The 25,977-nt window shown below is 39.3% G+C and overlaps 1 protein-coding gene and 1 long non-coding RNA gene across 2 annotated transcripts in view; one reads left to right on the top strand and one right to left on the bottom strand.

The window, feature by feature from the left end:
• The window catches only part of LOC138178060 (zwei Ig domain protein zig-8), a 118,019-nt gene extending 93,499 nt beyond the window's left edge, over window positions 1-24,520 (top strand). Inside the window, exons 3-7 of the mRNA XM_069109479.1 lie at window positions 3,447-3,631; window positions 4,252-4,465; window positions 20,350-20,536; window positions 21,475-21,596; window positions 23,292-24,520. Of these exons, the coding sequence (XP_068965580.1) occupies window positions 3,447-3,631; window positions 4,252-4,465; window positions 20,350-20,536; window positions 21,475-21,596; window positions 23,292-23,422 (839 nt within the window). The 3' untranslated portion in view covers window positions 23,423-24,520. The remainder of the gene's footprint in view (window positions 1-3,446; window positions 3,632-4,251; window positions 4,466-20,349; window positions 20,537-21,474; window positions 21,597-23,291) is intronic.
• LOC138178063 (uncharacterized) overlaps window positions 1-25,930 on the bottom strand; it is a 272,249-nt gene extending 246,319 nt beyond the window's left edge. The window contains exons 1-2 of the long non-coding RNA XR_011172592.1: window positions 25,783-25,930; window positions 25,428-25,497 (exon numbers count right to left, since the gene is read on the bottom strand). This is a non-coding gene — a long non-coding RNA (uncharacterized LOC138178063). The remainder of the gene's footprint in view (window positions 1-25,427; window positions 25,498-25,782) is intronic.
• Window positions 25,931-25,977: the final 47 nt, after the last annotated feature.

Genomic DNA, 25,977 nt, shown 5'->3' with positions numbered 1-25,977 from the left:
ACGCGTAAAATGTGTTTGATAGAGGCGCTTGATTAATTTCGAATATCGATTCGACGAATGAAATTTAGTATTTTACAACGATAACGCTTACGTTAGCGAGGTCCGTATGCTGGAAATTTGATTTCGCTATATTAAAACGTTGGTAAATTTATCAAAGGAATTTCATTTAAAATAGGATATAGTTGGGCTGTTGTGAAAAATTGCTTGAATCGTGAACCGAAGAAAATCAATAAAAGACGATCGAAATTTGATGAAATTTATAATTAGAGGATGGTAGAAGCTATTCAGGAACTACGTCGACTAATTCCGTAAATTGAAAAGTACGGAGAACCGATGATGTTACGAACGCTGCTTTTTTTCATTTCTTCTCAGGATTTATATTATTTGTGTCATTTTCTTGCACCGGGCCAACTCGTAGAAGTAAGACATCTGTTTCCTCGAAACTGAATATTAATCGCGTGCTCGTATAACGAAATTAGGAAATCGATGAACACTTGTGTCGATCAATTTGCCTTCTGATAGGATTACAGTCGTTCTCGTTAATATTTGGACGCTCTTTAAAACGGAATAACTTTCTTTAAAATTACCACCGAACGAATAAATTGCTTGACTTTTTGGGAGATTAGAACAATTAATTTAATGGATAAAGCGTAAAAGAAATTTTGCGAAGAAATAGTACAAATTTCTTTTCGCAACCATCTTATCTGACGAATCTGTAATGAAAATTTAAACGATACGTTTCCTATATTTACCCATCGCTAGCTATACATTTTTCCCACCTGTCTGGCAATTGATGGATGCCACGCTAGAAAAACTGTCGCTCTGTTGAGGCAAACCAGTCATCGAGCCATTTTCGTACATTTTCGTAAGAAGCGAAGTGCTGATCAGAAAGTGCGTGTCCCATCGATGCAAATAAATAGTAATCGGACGGAGCCAAGTCTGGCGAGTAAGCCGCGTGCGAAAGTATTTCCCAACTGAACGCTTCGATCGTTTCCTTGACCGGTTTTGCTGTATGCGATGGTGCATTATCACGAAGCAAAATTACTTTGTGTTGCCTTTTTTGATATTCTGGTCGTTTTTCACGCAAAGCTCGATTCAAATCGATCATTTGTCGTCGGTAGCGCTCGGTATTAACGGTTTCGCCAGGTTTTAACAGCTCGGTGGTCTTTTTCGGTGGTCTTCCACGTTCTTCGTTCCACGCGTCAAAATTGCCACTTCTGAACTTTTTAAACCACTCGAAGCACTGTGATTTACCAAGAGCATGCTCACCGTAAGCTGCGACAAGCATTCAATGCGATTCTGCAGCAGTTTTCTTCAAATGGTAACAGAAAATCAATGCTGTCCGCAAATCGTTGTTTCCAGGCACAAAATTTGACATGTTCAACGCTATTACAAACTATGCTGTTGTATGAAACTTGTATTGTTCCGAGTCGAAAATGTTTGTGAGATGTTAACAAAGACTTTTGGCATCAATGACGCAGTTTAGTGATAACTACATTATCAGCTAGGGCCATTTATATGCAAATTCCGGTTTCATACTTACAGACCTGATATGTCAATCACAGACATGTTCCAAATCTCTGTATATTTAAACTAAACGCTAAATTATATTTGAACTATAATCATGTGGAAATAACAGGTTTATAGTATCGAATAGTCTCAGTCTGACTGTGTCAGTCGAAGAAACACGCGGAGGTAACGCTATAACACGATGTATCGAAAACTGACACGATTAACAAATTGTGATAGAACTGGCGGGAAATGAACGCGCGGCTTATGCACGAAATTGGTGGCTGTGCCGATAAATTCTTCGCGTTCCAGAAACCACGCAACCTGCGATATTTCACTCAGCTCTGTGAGTAAATATCATCGAACCCGTCCAACGAACAATCTCGAGCGTCCCAAGAATTTTACTTTTCCGTATCCCGGAATATTCTGCCAAATATTCGATCGACAGCAATCGCGCTTAATGATCCAATCGATCGTTGTTGTTGTTCGTTACGAGAGTGCTTCAATCTCTTTGACACGTAACATTGCTTCACGTATTATTAGGTTTCTTATAAAAATGCAGAGACAATATTAATTACAATTCGCGTCGCTGCAACATTCTTCGTCGTTAATTAAGAATCGAGTTTAAATCTGAAGCAATTCTTACCGAGCAATTGATGATCATTCGTAGTGAATTTTGTAAGGAATACGATGCACTTGTTGATATCAAACGCTTTATTGAAAATGCATTAAATTTCTATCTTGTGCGGAAATCGAGAAACCGATCGTGCTCGATATTAATAACCGCATGTTTGATAAGAAAAAGAAATATAAACGCTTTAACGTTGAGAACACGAAAAGATAGATAGATATTTCTTAACGGAGAGCTTCGACGATACAACAGGCTTCTGAAAACCGTACGAGTTAATTTGCTCGGATTGATCAATCGTTTTATGAAAAAGTCTTCCGAGCATCGTAAATCAAAAGCGGTATATTTTAATAACGTTTTAATAAAGCGTTCTCGTGATTTACGCGGCAGCAAATAGTGTTGTTAGCAAACGACGGTGCAGCTGATAAATCAACGATCGCGCAATGATTCATGGAATGAGAGTGCAATTTACTTGAACGGTGTGCTCGCATTTTTCGCGCTTTTCCCTATACGAACCTGACGCGTCCGTAAAAATCCTATTACAGCGCCGCCATGCAAGACAGATGTCTGCAGCTTACCGGAAAATCTTGGCGAAATTGTACCTTCACGGGAATTAGAATCGCCGTGTTATTTTACTTCCATTTTGTAGCACGACGGGAAGCTATCTTCCCTTCGTTAGGAAGATATTTGGTCGTCCGAAAAGTTTCTTTCCTTCTAGAAGGTAACAATGGATGCACAACATTTTCCGTTTTTTATCATTTTATCGAATTACCTATGATCCATTTTGTTCTATTAAGATAAAGATCACAACGTTCGATAGATTAGGTTTCACGTTTGTGTAAAGATGCGTCGTTGTGAAAGACGTGTCTGTAAAAGAAAGACACTTTCCGGACAACCTAATATAATACAGGCAACTTTCTACATTTATGGTGAACTATAATAAATAATATAAAATTATGGGAAATATATTACGCGTGCGCGCATGGTCTACCTCCTCCTTCGTTTGAAAAAAATGAACGCGTTTCGGGTTGCGGAATACGTGATAGGCACTTTGTCTATGCAAATATATCGTTCGAATTAAATTAAATTGCTCCTTCTAACGACGATTATTAATGATCTTTCGTAACATATAAATCAACACGTTGATGTTGTATGCGAATAAGAAAAAATATTCAAAGCGAAAGAGGAGAGTAATTGATTGAAATTGTTTCAATTTGTCGGATTTACGGGTGTATTAACGAAGGAAGATGAAGATGAAGATTTAACAACATTGGCAGAAACTCATTAAATATTCATGGATTTGTTGCAGAGGAAATAATTGCTAATCTGCCACCCCTTCGAATTCCTCGATTGAGGCATCATCGAGTGACAGATTGGGATCCGTACTTCGAAAATGCAGAAGGCCAGGGAATCAATGGATCGCAGAACGTAGCGTTGCATCTTGGTGCGACTGCTCTTCTCGATTGTCGCGTGGCGATGCTCTCTGGCAAAAAGGTATTCGTTCATAAATTTCCATATCGAAGGAACAGAGCAGGAACAATCACGAATCTGTACGATTTTCATCGAAACGCTTACAGATTACTGATCACCGCTTGCGAAACAAGTATTCTAAAACACCGATGATGAAATAGAATCGTGATAAAACAGAGATGAGGAAAATTAACGAACGAACGAAAAGATCCTAACTCCACGATTTCGTGTTCCATCGAGATTAGATTTTATCGTTGCGTGTTAAGAGAAATTAGTCGCGAGATGGCTGCGTTACGATCAAAACTAATTTGATTAAAAAAAATTAATCGCACATCGAAATAATTTGTAACAGAAAAGTGTTAAACACGCTAGTTACAACTAGTTAGAAAGTAACAAGTACTGCAAATTAGAGAAACTGCTTAACGAGTTGACGAGTCAAAGCTGATAGAAATCGGTTAAAACGACCGTTGCAGAATCTTGTAAATACGTTTATCGATCGTTAGAGAATCTTGTAAATACGTAACACAGAGCCTGCCACGCAATCGGTGTTTTACGATGTAACTTGATTTAAACCCTCGTGCTTTAACCAAACAACTTCTCACGCAGAGTCACATGCAACTGTAGAATGTGTGTCGCAATTATAGGTCATGTGGTTACGCCGCAACGCCGACTGGGCATCCCTTTTAACTCTGGGTAATACCACTCACATTTCCGATCCCAGGTACAGCGTTAGCTTCCAATATCCAAACAACTGGAGGCTGGCAATCGCCGGAGTACGCAGGGAGGATCGTGGATTGTACGTCTGTCAAGTGAACACGCATCCTCCGAGAATGCTCGTCACTAACGTCACTGTTCTCGGTAACGCTTTCTCTCTATTAGTTACAAAATATATAGATAGTCAACCATAATACCATCACCGATATTTATCCAAGCAAATTAAACTTGACACGATAAGAAAATATAGAGAAACGTTTTAGTGCAACTGTCGCGAAATATCCAGTGCTTTTGGCGAACGAATTTTCATATTAATTACGATCGACGATCTCCGACGATCTAAAGTTAATGGATTTTTGATTTTATTCTGCGAATTTGACGTGCTCACAAATAAATAACACAGGCCACCGACAAGCAAATAAACAGCGCAGCACGCGTAAATTTTCTAGAAGCCAAGATCTCGAGAATGCCAAGATTGCTGGAAATTTAGCAAGATTGGACGACTAGCAGATACTGTGAATCTTTCGAGGTTCTTGAATTCTTGAAATTCTTGAATCAATGATGTTGGTAATAAGCTTTCAAGCCTTCGGATTAGCCGACTGGATTCTCAGACCCTTGGATTTCTTTCCAAATTTTAGAAATCTGTTCGAATGTTCTATAAATACAATTTGAACGAATGACTGTATCCTACGTGTTACGAGTATAACGTCGCGTAACATTTAGTGGGATTAATTCGATACAGTTAAGCTTTCCGCAAATTGCTGTCAAATTGCTCAACTTTCCAACAAATAAATCGTGTTGTGCTTGTCTATAGGTATTAGTCATACAAGTTTAGATCCACTTTTATCATATCCCATGTGTTCTGAAGCAAATATCTAAAGTTTCACCATTAAGTGTAATGCCTTGAGCTCTTTTATGAGATAACTTGACAACATGTCGAATACCAAAGTTTCATTGTATCGATTACCCAAGTTTCTGCATAACACGGTAGCCATCATTTTTCAAATTGCATACATTATTATTGTTATTAGAAATAATGGACGATCTATATACATGTCGGAGATGAAAGGACATCGGGGCTTCCCTTTTGGAATGTTGGAGAAAACCCCAATACCCTAGTCCAGACTTTTACTATAGCTACACTTAAGTAATAAAACTAAGAAATAGTTGTAATGTTCCAATCCGATTTTACGACGATGGGCTTGGGCTCGAAGTGACATAACGGGTCACTGAACGTAGCCACGGTCATGGGAGGGACGTGTACCTAACAGAGGTATGGAATAATTATATATCTCTCCTTAAAAACAAAGATTGAACCGAGAGGTGGGGAGAGGACTATATGAGGGCAGTTCCACTTGGACTGCGATTGAGTCTATAGAGTCTATTCAGAGGAGTACTACATGCACGTTGAGTGACACCAGGATCGTGTATCACATCGCATTCGTCATCCCGTTGGCCGTGGATTCGTTACCGAACCTGAATTCATTGTCATCGACATCTCGACCATTCGATCGCCGCTATTACTTGTAGCCTCTTGTAATAATCACATTTGTACCAATACATATCAACTATAACCACGATGGCAAATTCGAGCGAAGGTTCGTCAAACGCCCAAAATTCCAACATTAACCCGACATATATATGTCGGGTTCACATTATGATTAAGATTAGGGGCGTGAAACGAATCTTCATTTGGATTAGACATTATTGTTATGCAATAGAGGAGATATTTACTAGTGCAAATATGATTATTACGGAATTTGACAAGTAACCGTGATAATTAGACACTGGAGAAGCTAATGACAATGATCCTAGGTTCAATAACGAATCCGCGGTCAACGGGATAACAGAATGCGCCTTCTTCCAAAGTCCAAGTTGTACCCAACTTCCTTGTCTACGGTACAAGTATTTCTAACTAGCTCTTTGTTAACACGTTGACAGCCACGCGTGTTTTCAAAGAAATTTCCGTCAGGCCACGCGTACAGCAGTACCAAGCGTTCTCTGCTAGGTGCTCCCATCGATATTTTAGTAATGCGAATCGCTCAAGCGGTGGTCTCAAGAATCATCTTTCGTTTCGTTTGTTGGCAACGTTAAAACCACTGGCTGTTGTTGAATATAACGAAAGAAAGTGTGGTATAGATTATTCCGATCAAATGGTTTCTTATGCCACCACAATTAGAAAAGGAATCAAATGGTAGAGAAAACTTGGCATTCGATCCTTTCTGGGAATTTCTGTTGTAAACGCTTTGACGGTTTACAAAATTGCAACAAGAAAAAATATAAATATTAGAATATTTAGACAATTATTAGTTGGAAAATTATTAGGGTTGTCTGAAAATACAAAAGATCCTTGTCTTCGACGGAGTCGGCATAATATCGCCGTTCGGAAAAACGATTCCGGAAGAAGCATTAGACGCGCGTGCAAACTATGTTATGCGAGTAAAGGACGTCGAATGGACCGAACAAAGGCACAAAAGAATTTGAAGAAAACAACTAATTATTGTCCAAATTGTCCCGACCAACCTCAGCTATGTATAGAATGCTTTAGAGTTTTACATTCTAAATAATTTTTTTAATAAACCATTTTCGTATTTTTATTTTATAACGATTCAACTATTATTATAATTAACTATTAATTAACAATTTATTATTATGGAATATCTTTTCAAATACCTACGACGATCGTTAGCAAGTAGTCAAATAAGCGATACCCGAATATGGGTTACGCGGCCTGACCAGAAACTTTGCTGACACCCGAATACGAGTGTCGTGGCAGTCAACGTGTTAAAACGTAAAATATTCACCGAGACGCTACGTAACTCGCTAATGCGACCTCACTAGAGAATGATTTTCCGTCACGATAATGCTGCAGAGGAAATCTATGATGGGGTGTGTCTAAGGACACGAGATCATCGGATTCGTGGAGAGATGCCTTCGTTCGGAAAGTGAGGGAAATTGACGTTGCTGCTAATTGGTCAATTTCCATGTTGGTGGTTAGAGAAGGATACTAGCCGCCCTTGAGGGAAAGTTGCTAGCGGGAAGCGTCGTTCGTGAGAAAAATAGATTTCCCCTATCTTCCCATAATTGGGACAAAGACTGTTTGTCTGTTTGAAGGACTTTAGTTAACTAAATCTTAAGATTTATAACGGGCCCTCAGGCTAGCTGAACATGTACCGTGGAGATGCGTCGACATCTGGTGATCGTCTTGCCCGAAGAATAGGGTCTGCGTGTGGCGAGCCACAGGACAGAAACCGTTGGAATGTTTACTGCCGCGTGCCGCTACAACTATTTCTTTTAACCCCTTCCCGTACTTTAGCGACTCAGACTCGCGATGAAGATTTTGGCCCAAACATGAATATCGCGAGTCAGACTCGTGATGAAGATTTTGGCCTAAACATGAATATCGCGAGTCTGACTCGCGACCAGATACTTGGGCCAAACGTAAACATAACAAGCCGAGCTCGCGGACTGTCTTTTTGCCCGTTACGATCGTGACTGAATATTAGTTCCTGTTTACGAGCATCAGTCTGATCTGTTTAGCGCGCGTCGGTGTCTACCGCTTGGGCCCGAGTTTCGTCGAACTAAATGGCACGGGGAGCGGTTAAGGAGAGCTATACTATTACTCCATACCTTTGTTAGACAAAACGTTCAGCCCTTGACCGCGGCTACGTTCCGCGACTGGTTGTCGCCTCGAGCCCAAGCTCACTGTCATAAATCTCGAACAAATACAATCGGATTGATTGACGACAATCGCTTAATTACGGCTATGGTAGAATCTAGATTAAAGTGTTAAGGGACTTTCCCAAAATTCCAAAGGGAAGGCTCCGGTGTCCTTTCATCTCCGACATATATATACGTATATTCCAAACTTCTCAAGGTGTAAATATTTTCGAGATTGCTAAAAAATAAATTGACGACATTATTAATACCGTGTTATTGATTAACCGGATAATAAACATGCGAGATATCTCTGTTCCAAGTATATTCCTTAAAATATCGCGTCAAGCTATCAATCACAATTTATAATCGCTCAAACTGATGGCAGCCACTCCAAATAATTATACGTATAGCGTTTGCAAGAGGAGTATTAAAATATTATAATGGTCTGTGATGCGTTTCATCTAAAAGTAATTGAAGCATCGTGTTTACAAATTCGCTCATCCATCTATGTCTTTGGCGTTTAATAAGCACAGGTCCTTGCAATATTGCTCCTTTTCCTTACCAATAGCGTAACAAATAACGTTTGCCAACCTCTCTGAATTAAAAGGATATTAACGACGAGAAGTTTAATCAAAGTTCTTTGATTTACTAAGACCGGGACAGCAGGAGAAACCAAATGTTTCTCTGTTTATATCATTGATCACAAACCCCGTGGTATAATTATTTGTCAGGAAGTTTGCAGAAAGTAGCTCTGTCTAATGAATGAGTTGTTATTGAACTTCATGCACTTTCGTATACCTGTCTCGAGAGTAAATAGGAAACTAACAAGGTTCCAAGTGCAGCTAGCTTGTTAGTTAATTAGAATGACTTTTCGAGAAGTTGCTATCTATTTCGTAAGAGGCAGACAAACGCGTAACATTACCGCCCAAAATGATACGCGCGCTTACTTACTTTTGACGGAATACGAATCAGCTAGAAAATTATAAACAAGTAGAGAGGAGACTCGGAAGAGACACTTTGTCCTTCGTTCGAATCATCGTAGAATATCGCGTTATCGTACAATGAAAAGATCGCCATTGATAAACGTCAGGCAGCAGCAGTATTTTATTTAAGGAGATCGTTATACTCGGTTCGTATGGTTGTCAAGCTGTAGACAAGACACGTTTCAAAGTGATCGAGAGACTATCTGATTTCAACGATAATATCGTCTACAATCGTTTGACACTTGGACGAATTTTAAATATATTTCATTTCAGAGAAACAATCTAAATTTCACACGATATACGGCTGCTAATTTCAGAAGAAGATACTCATCGCAAGATACTCATTGTTTCTGATCGTTCATCTGCCATTAATTCATATGTTATCAATAATAATCACACGTTGTTAATAAAAATCGAGCAAAATGTCAGAATCAAAAAATTTACCAGAGCGTTCGTTCTTTCTTTCGATTCGTTCGCTCGTAAAAATTTGCTCGTGAAAATTCGCTTTCGAAATTTATACGAAATTCGCAAATAAAATTGAATTTTTAATTCACTCGCACGCAAGCCAGCTACTTAAATATTATTTATCAACGCGCGCATATTTATTATCAACTATTCATTTTGAAAACTCTGCTTCGTTTCCACGTGCATTCTGCGCGTTCTTGCAATTTTACATTTCCTACGAATTGCGTAAACGTCCGGGGTCTGTTTATTAGAAATTTTAGAAATCTACGAAAACGGCTGTTCAAGTTTCAAACGTTGAACGGCGAGAAAGAGGAAATAAATTTCGGCCGACCAATTGTTTCACAGCGAGACGAGACAGCAGCCACGCGGTGAAAAATGGTTAATTATGCAGGCCGCGTGTAAATCCCGGTTGCAGCGAGGAAATTTGCTATCGAGAGATCGGTATCGCGTGGCTAATCAAGTTGGCGCGCACGCGGAGGCAGTTTCAAACGACAGTTGTACCGAAAGTTTAACGCCATGGCAGGATCAGGTTTTCGCCAAGGCTGCGCCTCGAGCGTTTCCCAAAAGTACAAAAGTGGAACACGCCAAGGGGCGCGCGCGTTGATTTTATAGCGCGGCGGGACGTATTTATACAAGAATTTGCAATTCCCTGGCTGTGAATTAGATTGCGCACTTCCCTTATTCTCCCTTTGTTTCGGTGACATAATCGGCCAAGAAACTCAACGAAATCGCTGCTTTCAGCCCGTTTTGTCTGATTGTTTCTCAGATTGAAGGTCCTCGATGGGTCGTAATTCACAAACCCACCTCGCCTAGCGTCTACAAATCACATTTTTCTAATGATATTCTTTATCGCCGTCGTTCGACGGCGCAAAGTGTTCCAGTTTTCGTATCACAGCCCGTGGAAAGAAAAATCTCGGATAAAAATAATGCCCCAACATCTGGAGCAAAATATTCGACGCTTCTAGAGGATTTTAGCCCTACGGGTTCCTAGCAAACCTGAACCAATTTTATCCGAGTAATTTCAAATGGCCAGTGGTTTCCATCGATTTATTTTTTACCGCGCGTGCTGTTTCATATCAAGACGCAGGAAAATTGGAAAAATTACAACGATTCGTACGTTATTCGTCAAGCATCTTTCATCGTTGTAAAATTATCTATGTAAAAGACGTCGACTGTAGGCTGCGCTGCTATATAAATTCCACTTGATGGCGAAAATTTGGCCGTGGTGCATAAAACTGGCAAATCGATCGACGAACCTGGTCAACGAGCTTTAAACCTTCCATTAGGAAAAAACGTTCAACCCTGATGATACGAAAACAATTCTAACGAGAACAGGGACCGATCAAACAGGAGGAGCGCGAGTATAATTTTAAAGAATATCGATGGGACCATATCGAGAGCCGGGTCGAAATGGACGAGAGGAAAGGCGAGTGATTAATTGCACGCACGCCGCTTTTCCGTCCTCCCTTTCGATATAAAGACCTCCTTTCGTGACCGAGTCCCCCTGAATTATCGACTGGTTCTCGCTTTTTAAATCGAAAAACCATTGGGCTGGCGGCGTATCGAGGATGCGTTCGAATACTCTCGAGCTCTCCGAGGCTCTCCACATCGGAACACGAAGCGGCTGCCTACTTCAAATTGCTATTTTCTCTTCGCGACTCGGTTTACAGATCGTCCCCCGGACCACGTCGAAACTTTTAACGGACGCTCGAGGATGGCCCATTTTAAATTCTCGTTAACGTTTACCGAGCTTCACGAGCCAGCTTGATCTTTAATTCACCAGGCATAGCTTCGACGCTGGAAAAATTGTTATTCCGCCGGTTAATAGGAAACTCGCGACAACCCTGTCACGAGAAAGTAACAGAGTGGACCTTTTGCTCACGGAACACGACTCTTTCTTCCGTTTATCGATCCATCGTTTTTTAACTTTATTAGATGCCCCATCGAGATTAGTCAAGGGGAATTTGCAAGTTTACTGAAATTTGAAAAGACCTCGGCCGAGTATCGGATCGAGTTAAAGAGCCTCGGTTTATCCATGGAAATTTATTCGCTGTTTCTTCTTGCCCTTCGTTTGTATACACACGACAATTGAAACAGGGTGTTCCTAAGGGCCGTTTTTACATCCCGCCAGAAAATGCTTACTTGGGTCAATTCCTTCCAGCTCTCCTCCTCGATTATTGCCAGAGATGGCGTAGGACAATTATACGATTCCTCCGTAGAAATATAAAAAGTTCGAGCCGTAGTATAACGAAGGAGAAAATTGACGCTCTTCGTTGGGAGAAGGAAGGGAGGAAATAAAAGGAAGAACAGAGAAAAAGGGCGCGACGAAAGTAGCGCAATTCGGTAAACGGTCGATCGATGCTATATTAACAAAATTCTCCTTCTCCCTGATTTTTATATTCTCTGCGTAATTTGAAGAATTTCACTCGTCGTAATATCAAAGCACCGGGGATACTCAAATATCGTTTCTTAACAACTCTTTTCCAAACTTTGTCCATCTATCGACTACCTTCGAAAATCGTCTTCCTTCGGCCTTTCTTCCTTTCAAGATTCTTTCCAGTTTCAACTACGTCGTATTAAAATATTATTATCGCGTGCTCCTTATTCCCGTGACAAGAAGTCACGACGAAATGCGCGTTCTCCACTCGACGAAGCCCACACGACCTTCTTCACCCGCTGGAAAAATTCTCCGATGCATCGCCAATACGTCGCAAATACGTGGCAAATGCATTGCACCGCCAACTTTGATCAATGTTCCTTTCGCTCGACTGTTCCCGCCGCACGAGCACCGCGAAAATGCAAAGATTCGCATCTACGAATCCAGAGGCAAGATATCAGAGAGAGAACAAAGCGAGAAGGAAACGAAATTGACGTTGTCGCGAGTCGCTCCTTCGTCCGAATCGTCGTCGCTCGTCGCAGTTCCCTTGCACGCAACACGCCCCTTTTTCCATGTCTCCACGACGTCCCCACGGTTTTCTCTATAGCCGTTGTCGCGGCGAACGGAGGAAGACCAGGGAACACGGAACTTCCGTTTAATCTAGTTAAAAGTAGCAAGAGTTTCCCGCAAGCTTCCGGCCGGAAAGTCCTCGCTCTGTCGGACTTCACGGAATCTTAAGCTCGACACGGTATTTTTCATCCCCCACACTGCTTTCGACCCACCCTTTTCTCTCCACTCGCCTTCTGTGTCCGTATCCAGGCGGCTACTTGGGCCCAGCCTATGTTTCTCCGCTCCTTTCTTTTCCCTTTCCGTTCTTCTTATTTCGTTCCAAGGCTATCGGCAGCCGGAGAGTATCCGTTTAATTAGAAGATGGCCGAACTCGGATTTTTCCAGCAACCCGTCGCACATTCCCTTTCGAGTAATTTCGCCACTACGACCGCAAGTTGCCCGATCGCTCTTATGAGCAGGATAATAAAAGGTTAATTGAGAAGCTGTAGCTCGCAACAAAAACGAACAACGCTACCGCTTTTCAGCGGCTTCGAACGTGTATGTCGGCCAGTTTTGCAGAAGCAGTGGGTCAATACGTTCGATCGGGAGTCAATACGTTCGAGGTCTCCGCCTTTATGTACCGAATTAGCCGAGATTTAATGTGTTTCCGCGCGCTCGTTAGGCGGAATTAAATTCGTAAAACTATAAGCCATCGAACCAAAAAGCTCCAACATAAAGCAGACTAAATAAATCGCCTGGTAAACGACTCGGTAGTATTTCGACGGCAATTTTCGTTTTTTCATCGAGGTTGAGAGGGCGAAGGTAGAACGGTGGAAAAGAAATTCGGAATACAGCGTATGAGATCGACTATTTCCATCGTTAATAGTAGAAAGTGGATAATTGGATTAAATAAAATTTCAATGTACCGAGAAGAGAACATAGTAAATTTAAATCTAGCCGAAATAGAAACGATAAATTGAGATAATCTTCTAATTTTGTTAGAAGTACGCTACATCGTTTATGATGTTGGAAGAAACTCTTTTTAAAGTTTCAGCCAACATATCGCGCGCAATTTTGAGATCTTCTCTGGTATACGTGTTATTTTTCAAACTTACAGTGTACATTTACTTCGAATCTTGTCTGTCACATACGAAACGAAAAGAAAGGTTCTATAAAACTCTGACTTTGAATTATTATGAATTTTGTTTGAACAGAAGATTAAGATACAACCGGAGAATTATGTCGTTGCGATAATCTGTTACAGAAAATCGCGGTAAAATCGCGGTAAATTTTACCGAGTGAGATTATATTTCCAATGTCAATTATCAAACGGAACGTTCTAGGAAGAGCTATTTGGAAATTAACATTCAAGAGATTACTCGATTATTTCCGTCTTTGTGGTTAGCTTTGTGGAAGGTTAGATTCGCGCAAAGGTAACGAGAATCTCTTTTAAATGGTTTTACAACGTGCTAATTTCGTACGAAAGAGGCGAGTGTTTCTTAAGCGAACGAAAGTGGTTTATTTAAAGATGATTCGCAGCTATTTCGCAACAACACCGAGGTAAGCACGATATCTAAGGTAAGCAAGAGGCAAGGAGGATACTATCCGAAGTAAGGGTCAACGTGAACAGGATGTTTCATAGATTACGTTACAAGGAGTTCTCTGCCGATGAATAATTCATCTCTGGCTAAACATCACACTGTACGAAATACTTTTCATTTTACATGAACGTTTGATTCATACCATGAATAAAAGAATTGCGCCAAACTAAAACACGGAATAATCTAAAAACCTGTTTACGATTTTACGTCGTCTTATTTTATTTACCATAACTAAGTAAGTTAACTTTTTCTCGCGTCAACGTCGATTTAATGTTATTCCGAAATTTCTCGAAATGTCACCGTCGACGAGTATTTATGTATTGGCTTGACAACTAAATGATCGCAGATTTTGTCATTAGGTGGTACTGACAAAATCTCCAATCGCTTAGTTGCCAGCCCAATATAACGAACGCGATAGCGATTTACCTCTGGAAATTATTAGATACACATCTAACTTTGCAAACGGTCGCAAATGATTATATACGGGTTCGAATAAATCGCATCACGGCCTCGTTCATTTTCATTTCCGCCCACCATCCTTCTAGACGCATCGATATACCATTGCCTCGTCGTTAGACGAATTTCGCTCGCCGCGTAAAACGAATCAGAAATCGTCGACAGGTTATTATGGTAAACGTGCGTGAATCGATTGCATTATGGAAAAAAAGGCAAGAAGATTCTTGCCAAGCAAAAGCAAAAAGACGAGCAAAAAGGGGAAGGATGCACTCTGGGGTATTCTTCTTATCGCGTAGCGTCGAACCTTCGATTTCAGATCCATCATTTATTTCCATCAGATTCGCGACACGACGAAAGTCGAAAATATCTGCGGCATAAACGCGATATGCAAAAACCCAGGGTGTATCGACACCACCCGTGTCGTTCCGGCGATTTTTATCCCTTTCGCGAACAGAAGCTCTGATAAGGTGCGCCACGCGAAACCCCGACGAACTCTTTTATCTCCAACAAGAACAAGAAAAGGAACAAACTAAACACGAACACCGTTCGACCCTCTTTTCTCGCGATATCGTTCGAAACATCTTGATCGATGGAACTCCCTGATACACTTGGGAAAAACCAACTATACTATCGATCGAACGCGTTACTATTTAGAGTATCAACGGGGCTAATACTATTTCCATCCGATAAGCTTTCCTTCCGCTGCATATATCAAGCAAATAGAAATACATTTAGTCCAGTCTATTTCAACGATAATAGTTACTTTACTTTCGTTCGTTATTTTTGACCGATTTTCGCCAGCTTTTACTTTATTGACGACGAACTATCGGAGTAATGGAAATCGAATTACACAAGTATAGATATTACACCTGTGTTACGAAGAAAAGTATCTGTCGATGAAAAGACGTTAGGACGGTACGAACGACGTATTTCAAGATGATTCTTCCTCGTACTTTCTGTACAAAGTGCGAATAATTTAGTGGTAGGAAATTTCTGTTAAAGATTGTACGATTTACTTACGGTGTCTTTCAACATACGCGAGAAACTACCAGCAACAAATTTCACACTCTGTATCCTCTGAGCCAAAAATCTGATTATTTGTCTGGTAAGTTCTATTTATTTATTTAAATTTTACAATTTGTCCGGTAGGACATTTGGTAAAATGTTATATCTTGGTGTTGTAATAATATAGCATGTGGGTGGTTACCCCCAGTCTGGTAAGTAACGCGGCTTTTCCAACAATTATGTCGAAAGCAATGCAACCTATCGCGATATATCGATTGATAATTCCACGAGATTAACCCCTTAACCCACATCGTAGTACGATGATCGGGCCAAACGTAAATATTACGGGCATAGCCCGTAGTAGATGATCGGACCAAAGGTAAATATTACGGGCGTAGCCCATAGTACGATGACCGGGCCAAATATAATATACAGGGTGGTTGGTAATCGGTGGTACAAGCGGAAAGGAGGTGATTCTACGCGAAAAAAGAAGTGGAAAATATAGAATAAAAATTTTTCGTTCGAGGCTTTGTTTTCGAGAAAATCGACTTTGAATTTTCGCTCGGTACGCGTCCACTTTATCGCGTCTCGTTATAACGGATCTCACTGTAGATCGTTGTCTCGATGGAAAAATTAAAAAAAAAAGAAATTAAAAAAAATTTTTTATAATATAATAATATAATATAATATATAATAGCTTGTTTACATTTTCGGCCCAAAATTCTCGAACGTAAATCGTAGGTTAAGGGGTTAACTGCACACGATCACGATACAAAACGATGTATTCCGAAACATTAAGAAAGGTATAAAAAATAAAAAGGTAAACTAAAAATGTGCAATTACGATCATTTGGCTGCGACTACTGTCGCAATATCCACAGTTGCCACGCTCGTAAAAAGGAAGATGGAAAACCTGATCGGACAGGAAAATCTTCTCTTTCGGCGCGTGTCGCGTATTTACCCGAGTTTTCAGCGATCGACGAGACAGATGGTCGGAGTGGCGCGACAATTTGCGCTCGTTCGACGTGAAAAGACACGAAGACTCGCGAGTCGAACTTCGCACGCGATATGAATCACTGTTCGCGTACAAGACGCGCGTTCAATTAGGTCGTGGCGAAGGAAGCTTTCACTGTAAAGCTTGGTCGATCGATAGTACGCCGCGAAAGCACAATAAGATGATTTCTAGCCGCCTTTATCGTTGTCAACGCCCGTTCAACGATGTACTTAAGACACGTTCCTCTGGCAAGCAATCGCGGCTTCATGCTTCCTTCGTCCTCTGGATCGTTCGATATTTTCCACCACTCGCGGCATTCTACCTAAGAACTTGAGCACTTGCAGCATTCTACTCGCAAACGAGCGGAGATAATTATCCCACTGTCGCCTTTGTCGTTGTTTTCCATTGTTATTTCTGATAGATCGCTTTGACAGACTACGTCCGCTTCAGCGTGCAAACTCTCCAACGTACGCACGGTAATAATGCTCGTACGTGCGTCTACTAGTTTCTTGCGTCTGTGTATCTTATAGACGGTGAACCGACGATGTTGAAAATTGTTGGGAGCGGATGAAAGCACGAGGCAAATACGATATGTCATTCCTGATGGTAGGCGAAGTGGAATCGTATCAAAGGTACAATTGCGAATAAGAAAGCAGTGGAGATGTGAGTAACGATAGGCGTAGTACGAAATATACGCGGCGATAAAAGTTATATGTCAACCGTTCGAGCCACGCAATTGCCCTGAGATTAGAAAACATCCGTTGTTATTTCGCGGGATTTTGTATGTCGATTTTTTGGTGATCGAGAGAAACGTCAAAAACCTCGACCTCTTCTGTCAATAGCGATGGAAGCGTCCCGTAATATTATCCCGTGGACTTCGAACTATTTTCGAATTAGACTACGAGAATTAGAATAAGAATTGAAATGTTCTATTTTTCGCTGAAAACTTCGTAGTCTAACTTGTATTTTATTGTTTTTTCGCGCAGAAGACGTCTCGCCGTATACTTGATATTTATTTAAACTTTTCAACGATTTCTGCCCGGACGCAGTGGTTAGCGTAATTGGTTACGAACGCTGCAAACCCAAGTTGATAGGAAAATCCCCCAATCCGGATGAAAATAAAAATCTTATACCGCAGTAGCAAGCACGCTATCACGACCTATCCACCTCGAACATCTTTGTATTAACGCTAAAGTTTTATTTGTCATCAAACTGACTTTACGAATACCATGGGCGTCAACGTTTTACACGCAAAGCTCTGCGTGCGTTTGAATTCACGCACGTGACACGGTAAAGTCTACTTTTAATTTCACTATCAAAGACGTTTCAGTTTGAGTTTTATAGAACCATATACGTAGTTATATACGTAGAAAGACGATTCGTTCGAATACATAACTCTCGTAATTTGCATCGAACGAGCTTGGAATTGTTTCAGAGATCAAGTTTATGGTAGAATAGCAGAGATTGAGATTCGTTTGTCATCGCCAACCGAATGATGATCCTTCTCGTACAGAGAGTCAGATAGGCATAAGATACGCTCAGGGTGAAAAGTTACTCTACCATGAAGTTTTATCTTCCGCAGGAACGAAATATGATCTACTGGTGAAGCTCGTCCGTCAATTTCTCGCGCGGACATTTTACAAGTTTTCATGAACTTATACCTTCCACCGCGTATCTTCCAACTACGCATTTTTTAACTATGACACTTTCGATTTAAGAAAATCAAGAGCCAAACAACTGTTGTCAGTTTTCGATGCTTCGGCGATTCGATTAGCAAAGGAAATATTTCAAACAAAAGAGACAACGTACGATATCGAAATAATTGACGCTGTGAATGATTTCCAGTTTACCAATTAATACACTGCACAAGCTACATTTTCACGTGCTTTCGACGGATATATCCTTTGAACCGGTTCATCAAACTAACCGTCACGATCGAATAATAACGAAATTTATCGACAACGTCATCGACGACGAAGCTTAGCCAAACAAACAGCTGTGCTTTTAACATTTTCAAATGTCCAATCGAAAATCATTTCAACTACATATACATAATACAATACCAAGCATTTCACAGGTTGCCTTTATTAAATGCCCCTAATTTCCATATATTTTCTCACATTTCCAACGTTACCAATCCGTCGCTATCGTGACAATGCCGATGAAATTTCTAAATGTACAAGTATCACGTAAATAACATATTCGAGTGTTACGTATCTACAAGTGTTCCAACGCTTTTGCGAGCCAGTTTACGTTGTATACAAACACGATCGTGTGGTGGAAACCGCATTCACCGGTCTGTGATTGGAAATGCGCACGGAACGTAGTGTTTTCCGCGGCTATGCTGAAACGAGTTTGAATTTCGTGCCTGAAAAGATTCAATTACGTCGGGGGAATCTTGCAGAACCTAGCAGAGAGAGAGAGAGAGGGAGAGAGGGAGCCGAAACGAGAGCACGTACCGTGTCACGTACCCTCCGTTCTTTTATTTTCCTTCTCATTTTTAACCAAAGGAACGCAACACCTTGTTGCGCGTTTTCCCACCAAACTTCTCTTCTCGTTCGCCCTACCTAATTATCGAATGGGAGCTGCTTGCCCTCGCGAAAGAATAAACGCACGTCTGGGGAAAACAATCGCGACAACGCGCGGCTGCCTGAAAATCTGCTTTCTCGGAAATGGGAGAACTTTGCTCGCAGCGTTATAGCGTGGCTTGCTACGAATCGCACGATTATGACTGTAGGAAATCGAATTTCGACTATACGCGTTAACGAAATAACTAACTATACGAGAAGTTGGACCGTCACGAGAGATAATAGGACGAGCTACTGTGATCTTGTTCATTTGTTAGAAACGACAGATGCAGCAAGTAGTATAAACTAATTTGGAATTTCTTCCTTCGTGTTAGAACTGCATCACGCGTCAAGAAAAATTGAACTGAACGTTAAATATTCGAAACATAATTTAAAGGTTTCTAGAATCTGGAACAAGTTTTAAGAAAAAAGGACTTTATCTTAGATGACCGAATAAACGAAGAGCATCGAACAGGTTACGTTGCAGAAACTTGGCAATTAGGAAATCCTGCGGATAAATCCAGGGATTCGTCGCGGATTCGTAGGTTTCGCGCCAAGCTACTATTTAAGAACATCGACTCGAAGAAATCCGCAGACGTGAGTCTGAGATTCGTTCCGTACTGCTTAGCGCTCCTGAATACAAATTACTCTCGGTCTAGAGTTGTTAAATCCTAAATAGTATCATCTCGTGGTCGAGCAATAAGACAGAGCACTTTGTAGCTTACGCAGGCCGCGTGTTTCCTAATACCCAGTGTCCCAATGCCATGTGACCAGAATTAGACGATCCTTGGAGAATGCAACTCGCGCTAAATTATACCTGCGAACGGGAACCTTGGCTTCTCTAAATCCAAATTTCGCCAGAAATCGCATCGTCCGAAAAAGATTTAAATCCTCCCAAGCTAACAACTATATCAAGTATTTTATACTGCTCATTACTATATTCGGATTATCTTATTTTATGTGTAATTGCTAAACTACGGGTATTTATGAAAATTCATATTTTTATGAATATAACTATAGAAAATGGAAATTAGGCAGAAAATTGACATATCCACTGGGTGGATATCAAATACTCTGGATATTTTTGCATTGTATAGCATAATATAGCATTCTGTTCATTTATGCATCTTGGAATTTTCCATAGATACGTAAAAATTCAGAATCTGATAGTCGAGTATCCAATCTTCCTGATTCGTCCCAAACATCTTCGATTCTCTGCCCTATGCCGTTTCTAAAACGATAGTTGAATTTTTCCTTCGAAGAAGATTTCTGTCTCTGCGTATTCACGATATATCGGGAGAACAGAAAGTCAAATCACGACAAAGATTTCATCGTTTTTGGTAAGATACGATTCGTCACATTCGTTTTGTAGCTCCAGACATCAGGATTCTGGACGAAGCTAGACACGAACTACGTGATCGTTACTACAAAACCGGAAGCGGTATCGAGCTAGCTTGCGTTGCTCGACCTTCTTGTCCCGACTCCAGGATACCGCACCCTGTCTGGAGGAAAAATGGTGAAACGTTGCCGGATCATGTCAACGTTTATCACATTAATGGGTGAGCATATAGAGTAGCAAAACGGTCGATCGAACAGAACTACGATAGATAACCGACGTTCCGATTTACCTTCGTTCATCGATGTGCAATTGTGTCCACGTATCACTGAACACGTAACGTTTTATCGGCTCGTCTGCCTGCCGAAAGCTGTATTCCCTTCACCTATGTCCTTTCTGGATAACGAGCGAACCGTTTAATCTCCCTGGAGGCGCTTTGCGAGACGCTCGGTGCTCTTGCAATCGCTACTTCCATTTCTACTTGTCGCTTCCGCCGCCGCCTTCACATACGTTCCTTATCTTGTCCTTTATGGTAATTTATATTTTCGATGGCACTGAGCACAAGTTGCAAAGTTTCGACCAACTTTGTCGAGGTATAGACGAAGAATTTGATCGCGCGATATCGGTACATCGATTTAAGTAAATGTGCAATTTTATTAATTTTATCATTTTTTGTATTTTGCCCAATTTTTCCAGTCTCGTACATTTTTCCAATTTTGTAAATTTTTCAAATCACAGCTGTTGAATCTACCGTAGCTATAAATTACAATCTGTACGAATAACAAATTCTATATTAACCGATCAAGATACGATACATATGTTAAGCGAATCTTTATTTGTCGACCGACTGTCCGTCTTTATGATGGGATTCAGTACGGTTCCATCTGTTTCGGTAGAATCTAAATTACTAGATTAGGAGCCTCGGCTGTCTCGTTAAATGTAACAAATTCATATCCATCGAGCGTTGGCTACAATCTGTATCGCTGCATTTCGGGATACTGCTATGATTTAGTGGCCGATTTTAGGAATCTGGTAACAATATGTATAGTTTCTGCGGTATACATAGTCCACTGTAATTTTGTCGATACTCCATGATCCTACGATCAAACAGCGGAAATATACAAGTACGTCCGATATGTAACGTGACAACTGATTTTTCAGGTCGAACGAAGATCTGGTGACCAAGCTATATATCGAGCAGGCGAAAAAGACTGACAGCGGCGAATACTCATGCTCAGTGAGCCAATTTAGTACCGCCGCGGTGCATATTCACGTCCTGAATGGTAAATTGAATTAAAGGTCATGCGTTCGAAATTTAAGTTTAATTGAAAAAGGATTTTTGTTCTACGAAGAGTACAGAAAATTGAGGCAACCGCTTGGTAACTAGATAAACGTGGAATAAAGAGGCTTAAAATGTCGGGGAACAACGTTTAAAATAGAAAGCCTGATATTTAAACGATCGAAAAGAAATTTAAAACAAAATTCGTAGATTCGGGAAAAAATGCGCGAGGTTCGTTTGAAATAGCGAAGATACATAAATAGAAGATTAATGAAAAATTAAAACGTAGCCACGCTAGGTATTTTTTTGTATTATACAGGATGGTTGATAACCGGTGGTACAAGCGAAAAGGGGGTGATTCTACGCGAAAAAAGAAGTCGAAAATATAGAATAAAAATTTTTCGTTCGAGGCTTTGTTTTCGAGAAAACCGACTTTGAATTTTCGCTCGGTACGCCTGCACTTTATAACGTCTTGTTATAACGGATCTCACTGTAGATTTTTAAAAAAATTTTAAAAAGAAAAAAAAATTTTATTCTATATTTTCGACTTCTTTTTTCGCGTAGAATCACCCCCTTTCCGCTTGTACCACCAGTTACCAACCACCCTGTATACAACATATCGTCAAAATTCTAATTGCCACTCAACAAATCAATATTCTTTTCCTTACTTTGATCCACGAGATTTTTAAGAAATTAAAAAATTACTAAGTATCCACTTGACTTTTTCATTTTTAAAATAAATCGTACATAGAACGTGGAAATGCACGTTGAAGGTTAGGTACATCTTGTAAGTTACACGATCGTCGAATACGTAGCTGGTTCGAAGGAAAAATCCGCGAAATATCCCCGGGAGTATCACGACCAGTCACATCCACATGCTAAATGCCATGTTTATTATACCATAAAAACCGTTGCCTTTGGTTAAATTTTTAACAATCGTATAGAATACGTAATCTCGTTAGTCTATTTGCGAACCAGCTTTAAGTAAACGTCTACAGTATAGTAGACGACAGAGTGGTATTTATTGTCAGACATCGTCGTTACAAAATTTATCAAAATTAAAGCCAACCATGAAATCAAGGATAACGTAACATCGGATTATGACGGGAAATTTTGTTAAATTTTTAAATAATGTCTTCCGAAAATGTTGCTTCGACTTTGAGAAATTTGTTAAATTTCATAAATATCGATATTTACTCGTAAGAATCATATAACATTTATCGAATGTTCAATCTGTTTTAGCTAAATTAAACAGTTTATGACAATTAAACGATTCCGATTGAACTAACTATGCGTTTTAATTAAAAAGAACAGTAATCTATTATTCGTTTCATTCGTATAATTAAAGATCAAAAACATTCCAATTGGTGCGATGCCAATTTAAAACTTTACTTACTTCAGATCATAGAAGATTAATTACTGTTCCAAAAGTAGGACTTCATGCATAATCGAAGTAATTAATTTCGGCAAGCTTATGGTTACCAAATGAATTGATCGAATTAAGTTTAAAAATGTTTAAGAACTTTCCACTAATTCAAAATTTAATCTTTCAAATGAAAGCTTTAAATCCGACCGATACTGCTACAAACTCACTTGCACTTCAATTTGACGAACGTTTTATAAACAAGTTTCTAATCGCGAATATTTACCGTTTGATTTTCATATCTTTATGTATTTTCTTATATTTTCTTCATCGTAGGTGAGAAGCAAGCAGCAGTTCACCACGATCAATGGAACGCAGCGCGAACGAATCACGAAAAATTAAAAAGTCTGTACGTCACAATCGCCAGCCTTGTTTTTCTTCGAACTTGGATGATCAACTCGCCATAAAGTTCATCGAAACATTTTGAGGTTATGATTGCACATTATCTCGCATCGCTCTCTCCTGTGCATATCCGCCAGAAAGCGTTTCTAGTAACGGATCAGTATTACGATGGAAGAAAACTGCCGAATAAATTGTACGCAATAATTTAGTGTGCATTGTATACAATATCGCAAAACCACCTCCGAACGACGTTGTGAATACTAACTTATATCATTGCAATCCGGCAACAAAGTATATCTCGTGGAAATTTTGTTTTACGAAACCGACCGAACCTAAAAAAATGCATGTTACTATTCGACCATATCGATTTAATGCAACAGACGTGTGAGTTTTGTAATGTTTCGATAGATTGTAACAGAGAATAGAACATGATAAGATGTGATTCACCTAAAACAAATTGCGCCTTTGTCTTTCACGAGGTTTGGCTTATATTGAAATATATCGATTAGTTAATTTAATATCTTCTTGTTATCCTATTTTAATTAACTTGCAAATTATTACAAATCGTTGAAAATTTTCTAATGCTTGTTCGTTTCTACAAGAACTGTTCTTGATAAATGGTTAATGTTACATGTAAGTGTGTTAGTGTTAAAGCGAATGAAAGGTTGCGTTGTGCGTTTGTTACACGATTTAGGCTATACGATATTCATTTTTCTTTTTAGTGTAATCGCCATCAAAATCGATTTTAGATCGTCAAATACTTGGAATGTTATTCGGTATTCCTGACCGTATCCATCTTTAATCATATAGTAATTGTACCAGTGAATGAATAATTAAGTTGAAACTGTAATAGCAACCGTAACATGCATTTGTTAGGGCAAACATAAATGTTCTCGACGAACAACTGCGAATACTAGTAGTTTAAAGATAAGGAATAGTAATAAACGTTCTATTCTTCTCCTCTCGATGGCCTGTACATAAAATACCTTAAATATTGTATAGTCAAGGAAACATTATGCTCGATTGGTCGATCTATTGCGACTTGACATAATTTTACAGGTGTGCAAATTGCTTGCTCTTAAATATGTGTATAATTGCCCGACTTAAATCGACCAGTTTAGCTACGCGCATATGTTCTCAGATAATAAACTATCATTAACTAATTTCATCTAAATTTATTTGCTCAAATCATTCTACCTTCCCAAACATTTGCTTCTGTTATCGTTACAATTATTTTGATAGATATTTATCTAAATCACTACTAATAATAGATTTTTTTTATTCTCAAGTTAAAATCAACGAGTATCTCTATAACCACAGTTATCAAAAAGACCGAAACCATTTCCTCTGTTGCAATATTCTTATCGACTACTTTTAGTAAGAAGCAGTCAGAAGTTTCCAACGTTACCGATTCAGCATAGGATAAGATTACAATGTTTATAGTGGCTCCAACTGACAACCTTTTTGATATAAAATTACGAATAAAGAGTAGCACAGAAAAATATCCTATGATCAGGAATGAAATACAGAATCGTTACTCATTCTTCTAACGAAACAACTGTTTGGAGCGAAATGCTCACAGCTCCAAGTACATTATTATAGAAACAAGTTGTTGAATACAATAGGAATTATTTTTCAATTTAAATAATTACGTGAATATGTTTTCTGTATTTTAGATACTCGTATGTACTTATGTGTTACTTGTATATACAAGAAAAATAAACAAAATTGTTCCAAAAAACAATATGTCCTTCATTCGGTATGAAGTTTCGAATTGATATTTTTTAAAATCAAAGGATATCCTACTACATTGACTGAATATAAATAAAACACATAATCAACTAATTCTTCAACTGATAAACAAAAGACATAAAAATGAAACGTTACTACTTACGGATAAAATAGATATCTATATTCACTGTGCTAGCTACAAAATTCTACGTAATACAACCAGCCAGCCACCCGTTCAGTTTCAGATCTTTTGTCATACGACATAATTGGGTGATCAAAGGAATAAAAATGCATGCAATTCATTAATATGTAAATGTGAAGAGCATAAAGAAATTTTACCTCGGCCCGGAAGAAGTCATCAGAAACTGGAAGTCATAACACAATATGGAAGTAGGAGATTGTAAAAAATCTGTAACAGAAAAAGATGGAATTTTATTTAATTCAGAGCTTTAATATACATATAAATATTTAATAGGTTATTTGAACTTGTCGCGGGACAACTGATCATATAATAAAGGAGCGTTCAGACGATTAATATTATTTTCAGTATTGACGACCAATATATATTGTCAATATAGTGCTGAGAACGCTGCATATTGACAATAATACTGACGATATTGGCAATAATATTGATCGTTTGAACCCTCTTAAGGTCATACTGATTCTCCTTACTACTTACAACTTCCATACTTACGATATAATAGTAGTTCACGTTCGAATAAATGAATCCAATCACCAGAAGTTTATTTAATCGGGCACTAACTAAAGTTTTATTTAAATAAACGGAGTACATTCAAACGAACTAATTATATCCGCGCCATGTTATAAATTATAGATGGCGTAATAAAACTTAATGGATCAAATCTCGTACCTCGATTAACAACTAACT

Source organism: Bombus flavifrons, chromosome 3, assembly GCF_040668555.2.
Source record: "Bombus flavifrons isolate JBK064 chromosome 3, iyBomFlav1_principal, whole genome shotgun sequence".
Lineage (NCBI taxonomy): Eukaryota > Metazoa > Arthropoda > Insecta > Hymenoptera > Apidae > Bombus > Bombus flavifrons.
The sequence above is the reverse complement of the archived record's forward strand: the minus strand, read 5'-3'. Positions and strand labels throughout refer to the sequence as shown.